Source organism: Prinia subflava, chromosome 1, assembly GCF_021018805.1.
Source record: "Prinia subflava isolate CZ2003 ecotype Zambia chromosome 1, Cam_Psub_1.2, whole genome shotgun sequence".
NCBI classification, from domain to species: domain Eukaryota; kingdom Metazoa; phylum Chordata; class Aves; order Passeriformes; family Cisticolidae; genus Prinia; species Prinia subflava.
Genome location: NC_086247.1, coordinates 143503617 through 143522403, shown reverse-complemented (window position 1 = coordinate 143522403; position 18787 = coordinate 143503617). Strand labels below are relative to the sequence as shown.

Below are 18787 nucleotides of genomic sequence, written 5' to 3'. Positions count from 1 at the left end.
TGTTTGAAGAACAGCTGTAAGTAAGAAGGATCTCTTCTTTTTAATGACAACCCAAACAACTCCAAAGTTTAGTAGAACTAAATACTTCCATTTTGAGAAAAATATTTAAATCGTGGTTCGTTTGGTGAAGCAATTTTTAATGTGTAACGCTTGTCCTTAGTTTATCATAGGAGCCTCTGTGAAGCTGTTTTTTTGAAGTAATGCCAATAGAAAGTGGAAGTTGTGCATCTGCTCGCCAGGCAAAGCAGAAACGTAAATCACACAGCCTTTCCATTCGAAGAACCAACAGCTCCGAGCAGGAGCGGGCGGGGCTGCAGAGAGACATGTTGGAGGGGCAGGTAAGGTGATGCTTGGGGGCTTGCATCCCCTTTTTTTAGTGTGTTTTCTATGGGGAGAAGGTAAACAAATATTGAAATGTTGAAATATGTCCAGTAAAGCTGCAGAAACAACAGATTTTGTTGCTTGTAAGTGCTCAGTGCCTTTGGAGATCATTGATGTGGATGTTGACAGTGGTTCAGGTTGTGTTGAGACCTGTGGAGTTTATCAACTTCTGTGTAGTCTTACATGAATGATAAAGCCCTAAAACAGTGTAAACCCCAGCCTGCTTGTTCACTGCAACCTCTCCCCACAGCCTGCAAAAGAAAAAGATCAGAGTTGATTCTTGCTTTCAAAAGTTTGCATTTGGAACAGTAGCAACCCAGAAATTAATAAACCAAATACTTCTTATGATGACTCTGATAGGGGAAATATTAGTTGGAACATTGTTCTGCATTCCTTCCTGTAAAGTAAACAAATACTGCCTGCCTGCCTGACAGAAGTGTGAGCTAACTCAGATTTTTGTTTGTGTGGGTTTTTTTTATGTTTGGTGTGCTCTTCTGGGATTAGATTTAAGGGAAGGAACAGCAGCCACTCCTTCTGTAGCTTTCTTAATCACGTCAGTGTAGTGGGTGCAATCTGCACTTGGAGTGTTGCACCTAAAAATTCTGAGATTACCTGTAGGTAAGGCTTCTGTCAGAAGCAGTATTGGCAAAGATAAGCAAATACCAGTTTTAAAAAAAGTATTTATTGTCAAATTGACTACACAGTGTTAGTGTGGGACTGGGAAAGATGATGCAAAACTTGATTTTTATCAGACAATTGTTTTGAAATACAAATGGAGTTTGGCTACAAGAAACCTCACACCAAAGTGTACAGATACTCTGAAGGGAAAATCTGGTGTTTTCTCAGTGTTGTGACTTTGGTTTTTTTTTTTTTTTTTAATTTAATCTTTTTTTCAGTAAATTTTTAATTTAATCTAATTTTTCAATAAAGCATTAGTTTTCTGGGAACTAACAGGGCCTAGGTTGTTGTTTCTAGTCATCTAGAAGTTGGAGAATGCAAGTACTTGGATAGAAAACTTCATGCATTTGGAAGTACTGCAGCATTCCTTCAGGAAAGGCATGAAGGGCAGCTGAGATGTCAAGATATGCTGTCACTCCTGCATAGTAAACCAAAATGTTAAGCTGTTTTAGTATTTCTTAGCAAACTCTAAGTGTATTATGTTGTGATACATAGATGTTTAAAATGTTTTAGCTATCATCTTGTTTGATTTTGTTGACCTTGACCAGCTAGGTGGCAGAATCTATCAAGTAGAGAGTGTTAATGCCCCTTCACAGTGGAGCTGTAAACCACATGACATCTAGCTAAGGACTTTTGCAGATAAGGAGATAACATTATTACATGCTTCTTTAATAAGCTATTTTAAATAATGCCAAGTTTAAAGAGAGGAAAGGAAGTGACTGCATTTTACTATGTTGATTACTTCATTACAAGTTTAGATTTGTTTATCCTTTCAGGCTTTGAGAAGTTACTTGAAAAACTTTTCTACATCTCCATTTTAGTTGCAAAAGTTGTAGGTTAAGTTTGTTTCTTTCATAACTTGCTGTATGAAATTTTTGGGTAGTTGAATTAGAAATAATTCTTCTAACTTCAGTGTTTCTCTTAATAGTGTTTAATGTATTTAGCATTTTTGTTTAATCAGTTTTGTTTCAGGTTGGTTTTAATTAGGGTCTGTTTTGCTTCTGGTTGTCTGTGAATGCCTGAACCAAAGCATCCCATCAGGGGAGAGGCAGATGAAGAAAGAAATGATGATAAGGAGCACAGTCCCACTCCTTCCAGCACAGTGCCACAGCCTAAGCTAGCTGTGAACCTGTGTAAAACTGCACAAAGCAGGTGTGCTGTGTCATGGCCATGAGTGGTTTCTCTTGCTCTCTTTAAAACTTTGGGAATAACTTACACAGCCAGGGTCACAGCTGCCCTTTCCTGCTGTCCCTGCACACAATTCCTGGGGCTGTGGTGGAAGGTGACTCAGTTAAGTGAAAACTGTTTAAAAAAGCAGTTTATAGCTGGCTACCTAGGTAAATAGTGAGTGTAGTAGGCCAATTTACATATTGTGGTCTACCAGCAACTGAAGAATAGAATGCTCAAGTAATATCTGGGGAGGGAAGGATTAGAAACTGTAGTTTTCTTCACACTTAGTGACAAAAGTAGGTAAATGTTAAAAATGCATTTAAAATTTTAGTTTGTCTTAAGCTTTGGTAATCAGATGCATTGTGTTCACAACTTTCTAACCCATTGCATTGTCAACTTTTGAATTACTTTATCAAACAAAATATTCTTTTTTCTTGAACTGGAAACATTGATATGAAAAAGAAATTTTTTCTCACTTTCTGTTTTGTCAATGAATTGTATCTTGATTTTTATAATTTTTCTCTACTGAAGAAAACCAAAACAAATATCATAATTGATTTGAATTCTGTCCCCTGAAAGAGAAAGAATATATAAAAATTAATAACTTTATGATGCGCAGAGCTATTGTTTTGTGTTCTACACTAGCACTAGTTTTAATTTCCCTCTTTGCTGGGACATTGAGATAACTGTTAAAATCAGTTCAAGATTGAAGAGTGACTTTATCAAATATATGTAAAGAAAAATATAATTTTTGCCTCCTAGGATTCTAAGTTACCATCTGCTGTCCGGAATACACTCCTTGAACTTTTTGGACAAATAGAACGGGAATTTGAAAACCTCTATATTGAAAATTTGGAATGTGAGTGTCTATTTTTTTCTGGCAACTTATGAATTGTTCATATATATTTAGGTTACAGTAACACTGATTAAAATGCTTATACTGGATAATGTGGTATAATTAGTGTAGCTTTTCTGTGAGCAGTTTAGGAGTTGTTCTGAACTTGTAGCCAAAGATGGAGTTGGTACCTTTTCAGAAAAAGCACTTTCTCAGCTCTTTGATGCAAGCAGGGAGAGCTGATGTCTGTCACCCCCCCTTGACTCTCAGGCAAAGCCAGTGAAGGGGCTGTCTCCTTATCATTGTAGGCTCTGGTTATGTTAATCTCCAGAAACTCCATCCAGCCTTTGAAGTTTTTTGCTTTGTTTTATATTTACAGGCTTAATTTTAATTATGTAAATTAGTAAATAAAATTGGAAAGGCAACTTGCCTGAAAAAGTATAAAATGGGGTGGGTTTGCATCAAACATCTTACACATTGCATAACCAGTACCTGCAGCTGTTCAGGAGTTTTGAAGTCAAGCACTCAGATAAAAATTCCAGGTGTTGTCCTGAAAAAGATATTTGTTTGATGACACTGCAATTGTCTGATAATGTAAGTGATCCAAGGTGATGTTAGAGGACCCAAAGTTCAGTAACACAGGCCTGTGCAGTAACACAGTAAAGCCTCCCTTGCTGGAATTTTAAGCTGTGTTACATGGGCTTGGATTCTGAATTGTGGAATCTGATTTGGGTCCAAGTCAATTTTTTTCTTACACCTAATCAGTTCCCACAGTTAAACCAGACAGTCATGTTACAAAAACCAAAACAAACCCCTAGCCTGCTTTTTTAACATGTTCTGGATGTTTTATTCTCTTAAAACCTGCGATTGTGTTGGCTGAAGGCTGTCATCAAACGTACGCATTTTTAGTGACAATTTGCACAACTGAATTCTCAGCTTCCTGCTGAGAATTTGGCTGGCAGCAAGAAAAGTAGAATTTCCCTTCCCAGCCTTATGCTTGTCAGAAAACAAGTGGTGGATTTGTACCCTCCAGAGTATGATTATTTTCCTTCCTTTCCATTTCTTTATCTACTTTCTTCACCTCACAGCTCTGGTTATGATTGTGGTCTTTTTTCACTCCCTTGAAAATTTCTAAATTTTCTCTTCTCATGCTCAGTCTAATATTTTTTGTTCTTGGCCTAATTCCTACACTATTGCTGGAGTTACTGTATGCAGATTTTTTTTTTAAAAAAAATCCTAAAGTATAAAATATAGTTATTTGCAGCACTATCTTTCCTGTGAGACTCTAGTAGTAGAGACGTATTCAGGGAGAATGTTGTTTTATGGTTAATAAAATCTGTGTTAAGAAGGAATATGCTAATTGTGTGGCTAAAATATTTATGATGCCACAAGTTTTCTGTCTTCTGCTGTTTTTAATTCAATGCAGATGGGCCATGTATTTCATAGAAATGGTTTTGTTAAATCTTAGCCTCATTTATTAGTAAGAGTAATTAGAAGCCACCAATTCTTTGTGTGGGATCTGGGTCAAGGTTGATCTCTGGAAAATTCAGCATGAGTCTTGCTTTGTGTCTTGGTGAGTCCTGCTTTTATAAAATCCCACTTGATCTCCTTTCCTCTCCTTAGCATGAAATAGCATACTTACTAACCATAATAGTTCTTAAATAGTATGTTAATGCTGTTATTAATAATAGTAATTTTTTGTGGTAATGTGAGTTTCTGGATTTGTTAGTGCGTAGGGAGATTGATACACTGAACGAGCGCTTAGCGGGTGAAGGACAGACAATTGATGGTGCTGAACTGAGCAAAGGACAACTGAAAACAAAAGGTAAGAGAGCCACAAAGAATCCTAAACCAGTATTTTTGAATTCAATTTTTATACTTCATTGACCAAAACTTAGAATGTTACTGAAGGGAATTAATTCCAGTTACTTCTACAAACAAGCTAATGCTGTATTTGAAATATCTCCCTTTGAATTTATTTCAACAGCCAGTCATAGTACCAGTCAGCTTTCTCAGAAATTAAAGACAACTTACAAGGCATCTACTAGCAAGGTATGAGACAAATTAAATCTCTACTAATCCATGTGTACTCGTGAGACTAACATGACAGTCTTTAAGTTGTAAATTGTGGTTTCTTTAAGCTGGGTAGTGTAAGTAACTCTGCCTCCTAAGCAGTGTTTAATGTTTAATAATGTTTATCTTGGATTCATCAATGACCCATTACTTCACCATACTGTCTGATACTGTTACAATAAGTGCTCACTTTTTTGAAGAAGGGACATTGGAGGGGAGAGGGTGTGCACACGTGTATGTGGGAATGCTGTTTTATAAATAAAACTAAAAAATAATTCTGTTTCATGAGGGAAATAGAGAATTTGCTAGTGGATTTCTGAATAAGGATTTGGGTATTGCAGTTAAAATAGGGATTTAAGTAGGCGCCTCTATATGTAGTCTTACAAATTTCTTTTTTTAAATAATTTTTGTTTTTAGCTATTAGACTAGAACAATTAATTAGAACAACAAGGTTGCAAGCCTTGCTTATCAGTAGCTAGTGATCTTTTTTGGTTTGGTGTTTTGGCCCAGTTAACCTTTCTGATGCTTTTCATTTTGTACATGTGCATCAGCCTGATATTTTTGTTTTCCTCGCTCTTTCCCCTTTTTCAATTTTTTGCAGAGAGTTTACCTGCTGCTCTTTTTTCTCTATATCAGTCATTTATTAATACACGATTAAATAAAATGTTAAATAAAATGTGAGGAAACCACAGTGGAATCTGGTATGTGAACCAGCTGTATAGGAAGCTCTGTGGTGACCTGTAATGCAGGCTGATATGTGGTGTAGGTGTCTTGGAAATAAATTCTCTTAAGTATAAAAGTTTGAGAGTAAGAATAAGATAGTGAAATAGACTGAAGCTACTTTTGTTTATTTGATCTCCTTTTTATTTTGTTGTTTTTCAAACTTTTATTCTTACCAGTTTGATGCATATAGATGTCTCTTTTAAGACTTAATGGCTTACAAATGTTTAATGAGACCACTTAAACTTAGTGCCAACATAATATTAATATGGGATGTATAGTTTTGATACACTTATATATAGTTATAAATTAGTACCCTCTAGTGTAGTATTGTGTTTTGTGGGGGTTTTTTTGTTTGGTTTTGTTTATTTTTTTTTTGTTTGTGGGGTTCTTTTTTTTGTTTGTTTGTTTGGGTTTTTAAGGCAGATGTTAAATCCTTGTCTTCTTTTACTTTCTTGCAGTGTAGCAGTCATATTTTTTCCTGGGCGAGACAGGCAGAGCTCCCAGCTTCAGCATGGGAAGCTGGGAAGTATGAGGTGGAGACTCCTGGGGAACTGATGTGCATGCACAGCAAAGCAGCCAGGAGTAGTGGAGCGTGAAGAATTTAATACCTGAACATTATGCACATCTCTTGTATCAATTGGTAGCCAACAGATGTCTGCATGTGCTGATATATTTCTTTTTACAGCTTTGAGTCAGAATTTACTGGGCAGTAGCCAGGAGCTGAGGGAAGTTACAACACTGAGAGCATCTCTGTCCAGTGTGTTCTTTGAAACCTTAATGAACTTCACAGAGATGCTTTATTATGACCTCTCCTTCCTTCCTACACCAAAGAGTCAAAGCTGTAACCTTTTGTCTCTTGACTCACAGAGAGACTATAGCAAAGAGTTAGGAAAGTGTATAACTTTCTAACAAACCATTTTTCTTTGCCTGTGGAAAATTAGAAGAGACTTAAGTTTTACAAACCAATTGTTTGGTGTAATTGCACACCATTACATTTTTTCAGATTGGCAGTGCATATAGAATGAATTTTTTTTCCTGAAAAGACCTTTCACTATTTACTTAATCTAATGAGAAGACTGATCCTTGACTGCTTTAATATTGGTAAAAAATACTAGGACTTGGCCAAAAATACTAAAGCAATCTGTTCATTCTCTTGGGGAAAATGCTGAAGTGAACATTCTTAATTTCAGCCCTTCATATGAAATTTCCATACTGGAATACTTTTCATCACTTAGCTATCTATGAAGTTGGCAAAACTCATTTCAGAAAAGCATGGTTTTAGCAGCAAGGGTTATCCACGAGTATTTAAATCCTGAAGAGGTAGACTTGGTACTCTTTAAACTAATTTTTTTGTTAATGGACAAGATTCTGTAAGTTAACTGCAGTTGGTTTTAGATGCAGGGATCACTACATGAGATCCATGTTTTGATATTAACAAAATGTAATGGCTGCTGTTAATGGTTCCTGGCTTGTGAAAGTTGTTACAACATCAGGGAAGCATCAATTGTTTATGCAGAGTCCTAAAATAAACTGCAATGATGTAACTTGCTCCATCCAAACTAAATTCCAGGATCTCTGATTTAACTAGATCAGGATAAAGACTCTTAAAAGAATGTATTTATTCATCCACTAGTTAAAAGGAATAAAACTTTTTGGACTATGTAGTTTTACCCTCACTGCTTTAAGTTGTTTCCCAGGACATTCTGTCCATCAGGCACAGGTCACAGGTGTAATGCTGCTGAGCTGGGCCTGAGTTAATCAAGTTTTCATTCTTATTTCCAATGTGCCCTGTCTGTGTAAGAAACTTTGTTACAGGGTGCCTCACTCTGACTTGTTTACATAGGAAACAATTGTGTCCCTATTAAATAATTTTGTGGAGATACATGAAACTATATCAATTTAGGAGAGAGTTCGGACAAAGGTGAAACACTCAGGATGTGGTTGGTTATTTATTTGTTTATGATGATCTACAGAAATTACTACAGAAATTTTCTGCAATACAGGGACGTCTTTTTAGCAAGTTGCATGTTCTGTAAATATTTCCTTTCCTGGCTTGGGACATTGTTTATATGTGTTTAGCAAGCAGGAACTAGTCCAGGGCCTGTCTAGTTTATTCAATTACTGGTATGTGAAGTGAAGGGCATCAAAAAAAGAAAGGAAAATAGAGTGGAAAATGTATGTTGAGTAAATATCTGAATCAGGACATTTACTGTTGGATAGTGTTCTTCAAGTCTGGTCTTCTTTGTGTTGATTAAAGACTGCTAATACCTAAAAGGAGTTTGCCATTAAATGATCAGTGAAACCACTGTCCAACAGTTTTGGAAATTCTGTGTTTGTTGATGGATAAGGGACAGTTTCTCCTAGAAAACTTTTGCATGAGGGTTTGACTCAACATTAGAAAGACAGAATGCAAGCACAGACTGAGTTGGAAAATACCAAGTTTGGAGTTTGAGCTGAGTGCTGTTTTAGTCCTTTCCTGATACTATTTAATTCAGTTGTTCTACTTCTCATACACGAGTCCATTTAATTTAAGGACTATATTCAATGTGAAAGTTGCATCTGTAGGATTGTGTTCAGAATTTAGGACACTGCAGTATGATTGCACTAATAATCTTTACCATGAGCCCATTTTCTTATCAGTACATCTGTAATGTTCCTTCTGCTGCTGTGAAATCAAAATGCATATTTGCTGGTAATTTGGAATTCAAATAGGGCATTATCATTTCATCATTGGAGAGCTGACATGCTCAGGATTTGGAATGCTCTTACAGATTTTCTTTTAGCTTTAAAAACCTTTTTTGAAGTAATTTGCTTTAATGACATACTTAAGACCTTCTATTTTAATACCAGAAACTAATGGGATTTTAACTTTAGTTTATTGTATCTGAAATGTAGACTTAATTAACTTTCTAACTTTTACTAAGCTGTAGATAAGTCTTAATGTGATTAGTGTTGAAGTATTTAAAGGTTTTGATTTAACTGGTCAGATACCTGCCCGTAATTTCATGCTGAGGAAAACACTGATAAATTGAAGTTGTCTTTTTGTTTCAGTTTAACAAAGCTTTTGAGGTAGTCTTTCTCGAAGAACAATTATGAGCTTCAAGACTTGTGGGATAAAAATAGGGTATTTGTAATAGTGGTCTTTCCTTTCTTAAGCCATCTTTCATGACTCTTGGTTTCAATTGTCTCTGGAAGTGTTCAGCAAGAGAAACATTTTTTTTTTAATATTGTACTCCACTTTATCTGAAAATGTAGAATTTCTGCAATTTGCTTCCTTTTTGTAGTTGCTGAGTGTTTTTAGCATTTCTACACTATAGTGACTTGTAGTTTACTGTTTTACCAGATTTTCCTTCCTTTAATTTGATATTACTTATGCACATAGTAATTTGGATTTAATGAGTCTTCTCTGTTTTTCCCCTAATAGCTTCATTTTGAGGGAGCATGCTTATCAATGTTTAAATGAGTTTGACATATTTTTTTAAAAGCTTCATTACACAAATAAACAGGCATATGCTCTCAGGTTGATGTTTGATTTGATTAGCTTCATGCAGCTTTAAAGAAAAGCAGCAGTGAGTATTTTAAATTGGAATGTTTCTGGGTTTTACTAGAATGATATAAAAAGTACATTTTTTTCAAACACATTACACTGGCTAGCAGGGACTAAGTTACCAGATGTACGTGTTTGGGAATAGGCAAGGAAAGTTTTAAGGTCTTTTGCTGGGTTTGGTATTTTTATTTTTATATTTTTTTCCCATTAAAATCCTTACCCAGACTGAATGAGAAATGCACTCTGCACTTGTACAACTCATTACTCCAATAAGATTGCATTACTGTAGTACGGAATAGTTTGTCTTGCATTCTGTAAAAGGCCTGCTATTAAAAAAGGAAAAAAAAAAGGAAATGAGAGGTACATTTGCATCCAAACTCACTTTCCCACCATCAAATGTCAAATTTTTGACAATAATGATTTGTCAGAACATTAAATAATCATGGAAAAGTTAATATCTATTTTTATTTGTGAGATAATTACTTAATCTTGGATCGATGTGGAAAAAAATGTTGGTGTCTCTGCTATTTCAGATTGTATCCAGTTTTAAAACTACAACATCAAGGGCAATCTGTCAACTGGTAAAGGAATATGTTGGCCACAGGGATGGTATTTGGGATGTCAGTGTCGCGAAAACTCAGCCAGTGGTGTTGGGAACTGCATCTGCTGGTAAAGTTTTGTGTTGCTTGAATATTTAGAAAATTCTGGTTAAGTCCCTGAGCTATAGCAAATACAGATACAAAGCATACTTGAAAACTGAGCTCCACACTGGAAGAGTCCTTTCAAAGAAGTTCTGTAGCTGAAAAATCCTTAAAATTGGAATTTCCTTTCCCTTCGAAGGTTCAAGCATACTGGTTGGTCTTTCTGGAGTATGTGCCAGGTCACTGCCATGCAGGTCACCGTGTCCTTAGTCAGCTCTGGCATGTTGGGTGGGCTGGGTGGGATGGAAGCTGCTTGCTTGGGGAGGTCCCTGGCACAGAATTCCATGTGGCTGGGTACAGAGATCCCTGCAGGCTTTATATCCTAGCATTGTTTAGCCCTTTGTTTATAGGAGCTGTACATGTGGTTATAGTTTGCATCTTCTTGTATTCTTGTATTCTGTCTTTTGCCTCAGAACACAGGGACAGCTAAAGATCTTAATTTTCAGTCCTTTTTACTTTATTAGATTTATTCCTTCCACTTGAGGGGGTACAAGTACTAATGAACTAGTAAGACACTAAATTTATTATAATCCAAAAATCAATGTCGAGACTTGTGTAGTTTTGGAAAATTATTAGGGAAATAAATCATAACCAGATAGAATCAGTCAATTTGAAGTGACATTCTTTTGAAGCTGGTACAGAATCCAAAGGTACTGACTAGACTTCAATATTTACAGACAAGAAATCTCTGCTTCTTGAACTGAACTGTTACAATTTTTATGTGCCTGCTGAGGGGGCACATTTTGTCTTTGTGTGGGACATCTTGTCTTTGTCCTGATTTAACTAGGAAACAGCTGTTCTCCAATTGAGCTTTGAGGTACTACCCACTTAAATACTTAAATTAATTGTTTAATTTTGGGTGTGGGAGGATAAAGGAGTGGCATTTGGAGTGATTTCCTTTTAAAATTAATTTTTTTAGTGCCCTGGAGTGACCTGTATGCATTTGGGATTTCCATGCAGGAAGTAAATAGATTGTGCCTAGAATTCCTGTTTGTAGCTGACTGCCTTTTTCACCATGGAATGCTTTCTCTGTTTTTATCTGAGTCTCATGATGCACAGCTGGAGCTTTATACAGAAGCATATAGCCAAGTTAGGAAAAATATCAAAAGTAGAATTTGCCTTTCAATACTTGCTGCAAATTAATCTGATTAGGACAGCACCTTTACTTTTTGGGGGAGATGTACAATGACAGGAAAATGTTATGTTTGGTATATAAGGTGGTAGTCAGGAGTTCTACATTTAAAATCTATTTCATATGGTATGTGCTCAGTGGAAGATAACTTGTTTGTTGAAAGGGTAAAAATGAAAAACATATGTTTTTAACTATTTACAGCTGCTTTTTAATCTTTATAGATCACACTGCTTTGCTGTGGAGCATAGAAACAGGGAAGTGCCTTGTCAAGTACGTAGGGCATGTCGGCTCAGGTAAGATAAGGGCATGTTGTGAAAACTGGGAGCAGAGATGGGAGGGGGAAATGTGCTTTGGCCAGCTACAGAAATGTTTATTGTGGTTTCACCTTGCAGGTTTGCCAACATCATTAGCAAGTCAATTGTGAAGTTCCACTAATTTTCATACAGAGAACGTTTTGTAATATGATTCTTTATTGGAGAGGCACATTAAGACAGTTTTGCAAATGCTAAATGAATAAACAAATCCATATAAAGAAATTTACAGGCACAGTCATGACACTCAGAAGTTAAATGTCAGAACTCATTGTGGTCTCGTGCATGTGGAGAACAAAAGAAGCTTGTATAATGAGAAATTAGCTGTCTTGCAGGATCTGTGTTTGAGTTAGAAACTAAAGATGCTTTAAGATCCCGTATATAATTTGCTGCATAATACAAAGATCTTGTTATTAAGCCAGTTAAATGTAGTTGTTTTTCTTTATACCAGCATGAATATTGTGGAAACTGTTTTTTAAACCCCTCTTCTGGTGAGGAGGTGTAGTGCAGTGAGTGTTTTTCAAGTTAATCTTAATTTTTAGTGTGCAATTTGACAAGAACTTGATTAACCCCCTTCTGCCTCTTAATGACTTAGAATACAGGATTTTTTAGACCAAAACTGGAGAGGTTTTCCATAGCTTTAATTTGCTGTTGTGAACTGAGCACTTTAGTTATCATGCCCTGGGAAAGTGAGGAATCCACTTATTGACCAGGATTGTTTGGTTAAATAACTCAGCATGTCACACAAACTTTGTGGCAAGGGTACAAATAGAATTAAGTTCTCTAGAACTGCTTCAGCTGTTGAGTTTGTACTTTTTCTTCCTGCTACATGACTTCTAGCTCCTACAGCCCAAAGATAGAAACAAGTGGTAACATGTTAATGTGTTCAGGTATCTCAGGCTGTTTGCTGCATGGACCTCTAAGTTCTGTAAACTCATGTTTGAAAACTTCACTCACTTGAACCTTCATGCTAGTAGTTTTCTTTTAAAATTGCTATTTAAATAACTATGAAAATAAATTCTAACCTGTATTTGTAAACAACTGTGTTTATAACAACAACAACAAAAATTATATTGTATATAAATTTTATATAACTATATACATCTATAAATTATAATAGAAATAATGTATTTTTTATGTAATAAAACTTTTTTTTGTTTGACAGTTGATTTGAAATGGTGCAAAGGTGTTGTGTGCCAGCATCTGGTGCCCCATAGAGTTAGCTCAGTTTAGGGAGTATCTTTTTAGACTCATTACACCATGCTCTGCCAACAACATATGCATCTATTTTACTTGTATAATGGATGGAAATGGGTTCTAAGTTCTGTCTTGAATTGAATCTTGTGCACTGAAATGAAATGAAGAGCTTTGCTGCTTGATGGAATTCTTGCAGGACATCATGTTTTGATTACATATGGTTGCAGGACTGAAATCTGATTCGTGTTACTTCCATCAGGTTTTCAGGCATTTGTTCTTGCAATCCTAAGTAATAAGCAGAATGTTGATGGTAACATATAACAAATTTTCATTAAGTTAGAAATAATTATGGCTACTAATTCTCCTTATGGAAGTCCAGAGTGTTATTCCCTGTCAGCTTACATACAATTTGAATGTGGTTTATTTATCCTCTCTAACATGAACCACTTGTACTAGATTCAGGAAATAACTTGCTAGAAAATGTGTTGTATAATCAATTGTAGCTGCTTTCCTTGATACTACACTTTTATATCACTTAAAAGATTACTACCAAAAATTGCTGAAAACTTAAGACAACTTGATTTTTCAATGCTTTTCATGATAAAATATTGTGAAAGAATTATTTTAGTATACTAACTTAAAACTTTACTTTATTTGATACAGTAAACTCCATAAAGTTTCATCCCACTGAGCAAGTGGCTCTTACAGGTATGTAAAGTTTTTTTGTATGTTAGGTATGTTAATCTTGATGGAAAATAAGTGTAATGTGCTAATTTGTTCAGGTTGCCTCTCTCCCTATTGCTTTGTCAGCATCCTTGTTGATTGAATTATTTTTATATTTGAAGGCATAACAAATCAGAGCTAGATCTTGCCATCTGTGTTTTTCATGCCATGTTGTCATTTGTGCTTGCCTGCTCCAAACCAGACACTTGGAATCATGCACCAGGTTAATGTTCTGGAATTCATCTCAGAATACTCAAAGAACTAGTGGGTGCTATGGCAGGATATCTCCTGATTACCAACCAAAGTTCTTGGGAGTCTGGAGAGGTCCCTCCTGACTATTGCTACACCAATATTACAAGGGTGTGAGGAAAGACCCATGGAACTACAGACCTGTTAATCCAATCTCAGTTCCTGAAAAAATTATGAATATTATACTGGGTACTGCTGAAAGGCATTTAAAGAATAGTGCAGTGATCAGGCACTGTCAACATGGGTTCACAAAGGGTGAGGTCCTGCTTAAATAACTTGACATCCTTCTAGGATAAGGTCACCTGTCTGCTGGATGAAGGGAATGTGGTGGATTAAATTTTTCTGGTTTTTAGTGAGGATTTTGGTACTGTCCTTCACAGTGTTGTTGTGGACAAGTTATCCAGCCAGTTCAAGGTGTGCTGTGTGGGCAGCTGGCTGAAGGGCAGAGCTCAGGGTTGTAGTAAATGGGGCTGCATCTGGCTAGCAAAGGATCACCAGTGGTGTTCCTTGGGTAAATTCTAGGGCCAGCCCTGTTCGGTAGATTTATCAGTGACCTGGATGCATCATTAGCAAGTTTGTTGGTGATACCAAATAGGATGGTGCTGCTGATTCTCATGAGGGACAGGAGGCCTTTCAGAGGGATGCAAATAAGTGAGAGCACTGGGTGATGTTTAATGAGATGAAATTTAACAAGTTCTGATGCCAGATGCTGCAGCTAGAACAGAGTAATGCTGAGCATAAATTGGGAGAGGAGTGGCTGGAGAGCAGCCCTGCAGGTTTAGATCATGTTTGTTCTGACCATAGCAAGGACTGTATTGAGTTTGTCCTTAGTTAATAATGAATAATCTGTTTTAAAGCAGATGGAGTTAAAATCACATGGTACCTTCTGAGCTGTAAACTGCTACTAGTTAAGCTGAGTTGGCAGAAGTGGAATAGCTTCACACTTCCTATTTTGGGTTTCTCGTTAAAACTATGGTAAAAACACTTAATGGAAGAAATCATTGAATAAAGAGCCCCAGTATTTTAAGAAAAAATAAACAAGTATTTGGTGATGTATTAAATGCCTTCTTCAAATATTACATATTGAGCAGTGGTGAGACTTGTAATGTGTGGTATTCAAGTGCATGTTACACTGTAGGAGTGATTAATTTGGTAGCTGCTTATATCTTGCATAATGAGTTACATTTGAGATGTTGAGACTTGCTTACCATAAAGTTCATCATGGTGTCTATTAGGAAAGGATGCAACTTAGTATTGCTAAATGTAATATTAAAGCTTGTTTTTATTGCCCATGGAAATACTCTTATTTATTCTCTCTCTCTTTTTTTTTGCTTCTCTTCCCCTGTGCAGCATCTGGAGACCAGACAGCTCACATCTGGAGATACATAGTACAGTTGCCTACACCTCAGCCAACTGCAGACTGCAATGTAAGCAATCAGCTTGCTGCAACTAAACTAATTGCACAGCAATTTCATCAGAGACAGGTTTTATGATAAGCCTGAATGTTAAATTCACACATAATTAAAGAATTACATTATTTCAGGACTGCCAAAGGTGGGATTTTAAGATTTTAGTTGAACAACTGTATGTCAACTTTTCTTTGAAAATAGACTCCCTTCATTTTTTCAAAGGCTTTTGGTGCAGAATAGAATTTAGAGCTTCAAGTAGATGAATTGACTTTTTGTTCAAGGTAGTAAATGTGTAAATGAACTGTAAATGAACAGTCGAATAACTTCTTTTTTGTAATAATGAAGTTCTTTTTAAACTAGTTAAATTTTTGTAGGGTAACTTACTGAGGCACCTGTATTAGCTATAGTTGCTGTGGATTGAAAACTGATGGTAAAGACTTCTAATTTTGACATTTATTTAATTGAGTCTCTATTGATTTCTAATCAACCCTTGCCAGCACACATCACACTGTCTGATTTTGTTGTCCCCAGGCCTTTATTTAGTCAGTATTTACTCTAGTCTGTCAAATGCTTATTTTACTTAAAAGCACCCTTACTAAATAGTGAAGAAAACAGAGTTTATAGCATGAGCTTCTCAGTAGGATAAGCAGGGGCAAGAGTTGACTGTATAATACAAGATAGATTTCTGAATGGAAAATGTCTGATTCAGTTTATTTGATTTGACATTTCCATTTTGAAAGAAAATACAAATGTTATCTTTTCCATCCCAAGTAACATAAAAGATGTTTTTGTCTTGTGTAAGTGTAAAAGGAATTCAGAGAATGATGTTTAATGATGAGCAAAAGAATTTATTTTGTCTCCAGTTTACATCAGCACTGCATGATGACTGTGTATTGACCAACAGACAAATATTGCTGTAATGATTTGATTTTTAATGGATAAAAATATGTCTGGAAATTATTGTCTTCCCAAAGATTAACACAGTCAGTGTCCTATTAGGTGCTTCCTACCTTTAAAAATTGAAAGGAGAAAAGTCCCTTGATAGTGTGCTACAATGAAACTCTAGGGTAGGATACTTACCAGATACTGAAGGGGACTGATACTCAGAGCTAAGGAGTTTGGAGGAGATTTTAAAATGAAGTAGAAACATTTCACCACTTTCCCTGGTGGTCTGTTCCAAGGCTTGATAACCCTTTCGGTTAAGAAATTTTTCCTAATATCCAGTCTAAACATCCCCTGGTGCAATTTGAGGACACTTGCTCTTGTCCTATCACTTGTTCCTTGGGAGAAGAGACTGACACCCCCCTGGCTGTACCCTCCTTTCAGGGAGTTGTAGAGAGCAATGAGGTCTCCCCTGAGCCTCCTTTTCTCCAGGCTGAACAACTCCAGTTCCCTCAGCTGCACATCAGCAAGTTGTTAAAAGGAGTTATTAAAACTGCATTTAACTTACTGGTTATATTCCTTCAACTAAGTTTGTGATAGTGGGTACTGGAATGGGCTGAGTGCAGCAGAATTAATTTACCCACATTCACATTAGGGGGATTGGGAAGCATTTACACTTCAAAATGTAACTTGGAGACATTCCTTCCCTTTTATTCTAAATCTTTTTTTTTTCTCTTGCATTTTACAGCAAGTGTCTGGAGAAGATGAAGTCGAAATCTCAGATAAAGATGAACCTGATGGAGATGGAGATGGTTCCAGTGATTGCCCCACTGTCAGAGCCCCGTTAACTTCACTGAAAAGCCATCAAGGAGTGGTCATAGCAGCTGACTGGCTTGTTGGGGGCAAGCAAGTTGTGACAGCATCGTGGGACAGGACAGCAAATCTCTATGATGTAGAGACTTCTGAACTTGTCCATTCTCTTACAGGTATTTGTCCACTCACAGAAATCATTAAATTGGTGGTTTGTTTTTATATGAGGGTTTATTTGTAGGTATTAAAACACTGAGAAAATAAGTTGTTTCTCTAGAGCAGGATGTGAGTGTGTACCATCTGCTGCTCAGTGTTGTAATAGTTTTTAAAATTGCAGTCTTGTAAATCCCCTGAGCATGAATTTGTTTTCTTTTAAGCTTATGATTTAACCTATGAAAAAATAGTTGTTTAAATTGAATGTATCCAAATTCTAGTTCTTGCAAAAGGCTTTTGCTGTGTTCATGGTGTGTTAAGCAGCAATAACCTACACTACTGAATGTGAAATAAGTAGCATGGGTTTTGCCTTCAAATGCATTCCCAAACTTTTACAAAGTTCAGAATGATTGTTACTCCTTTCTGTTTGGGAAAAAGGGAAAACAACCATCAGCATTTCATTCCTAGTGTATGGGGAAGTGAGAAGTTTTATTTTCCTTGCCTCACATGTCCTGTGTGATTGCAGGGCACGACCAGGAGCTCACGCACTGCTGCACGCATCCCACCCAGCGCCTCGTGGTGACGTCGTCCCGCGACACCACCTTCCGCCTGTGGGACTTCAGAGATCCTTCTATCCATTCTGTGAATGTCTTCCAGGGCCACACAGAGTAAGTGACAGCTCCTTCGCAGGTTTTCACAAGTTCAAGAAGTTGCAAATCTGCCCAGAACTGTTCCTGTGTGCTTTTTGAGGTACTGAGTTCAATCCTGGTTTGTGAGACTGATTTTCACAGAAACCCCCAGTTGTCCTCCTTCAAATGTAGCACAGCAGTACGTAATTTCCAAAACAGCAGCCAGGGCTCTTGGTGTGCTATTGCTCATATGGTAAGTCTTGATAAAATTTGTTACAATTAGAAGTGATTTGAGGTATGAGGTTCTTTTTGGCATTGGTTATGCTTGCAGTTTGGGATTATTGCTGTGATGCAGTGGATCAAGCAGATTGCCTCTGCTTGTCTTGATACTCACTGTGAAGTAAAGGTTACTCCTCTGAAACCAGTGGATAAAAAGGATTAATTTTTACTCTTAAAAGCTTCTAACTTTTACATAAAATAAGAAACAAAAGTACAGGCACCGATTGCCATGTTCTGTCAAAACAGTGATTCTGATGTAACTTTTTTAGTTACCAATTTAGGCTTAATGTTATTATACTGACTACTATTGAACATGGACAACTGTAGTCCTGAGAATCTGTGTTCTCATGTTTAGTTAACTTTCTGATTTTTGGAGCTCTGATACATGGAAAATGCAGGTGTAACTTGGAAATACTTTACCCAAGGAAGCAAATCTTTCATTGACTTGTGAATATTTGAGCTTGACTGTTTCAGAAAAAAATTCACCTCTTTTCTTCTGAAGAAAAGATGATTCTTAATCCTTTCTCAAAATACAAATGCCAAGTATTTATTCACTTTTTTTTTTTTTTTTTTAATAATTCAAATGTGCAATTGGCGTTATGGCTGAGTTTCAGCACCTTCTTTTTCATTTTCTCAGCTATTGACTAGCCTATATATAAACTAAAACCTCTTTAACCCCCTCTGCCCTGGACTCCTGAGCTTGATAAATTACTTAATGTTTCACAATCATCCTGTATAAGTGGCCATCCTCTCCTGATAGAGCAGTAAGTTTGATTTTATGGCCTACGTCCTAGAATTGTTTAATCTCATCATACTTTTGTATTCTTCTATCACTTTTCCTAGAATGTCGTGTAGAGTTGGAAGGTTTTGTTTCCATTGGTGCTTGCACTTTTTCCCAAGCTGAT

The 18787-nt window shown here is 36.5% G+C and overlaps 1 protein-coding gene across 3 annotated transcripts in view; it reads left to right on the top strand.

Moving 5' to 3' along the window:
* Positions 1 to 18787, top strand: part of WDR37 (WD repeat domain 37) — a 43284-nt gene that overhangs the window by 8997 nt on the left and 15500 nt on the right. For all 3 annotated transcript variants that reach the window (XM_063415468.1, XM_063415462.1, XM_063415477.1), the window contains 10 exons: positions 161 to 338; positions 2992 to 3088; positions 4794 to 4889; positions 5052 to 5116; positions 9941 to 10076; positions 11462 to 11533; positions 13412 to 13456; positions 15071 to 15147; positions 16760 to 16997; positions 17501 to 17642. In XM_063415468.1, coding sequence (XP_063271538.1) covers positions 201 to 338; positions 2992 to 3088; positions 4794 to 4889; positions 5052 to 5116; positions 9941 to 10076; positions 11462 to 11533; positions 13412 to 13456; positions 15071 to 15147; positions 16760 to 16997; positions 17501 to 17642 — 1106 coding nt within the window. In that variant the 5' untranslated portion in view covers positions 161 to 200. The remainder of the gene's footprint in view (positions 1 to 160; positions 339 to 2991; positions 3089 to 4793; positions 4890 to 5051; positions 5117 to 9940; positions 10077 to 11461; positions 11534 to 13411; positions 13457 to 15070; positions 15148 to 16759; positions 16998 to 17500; positions 17643 to 18787) is intronic.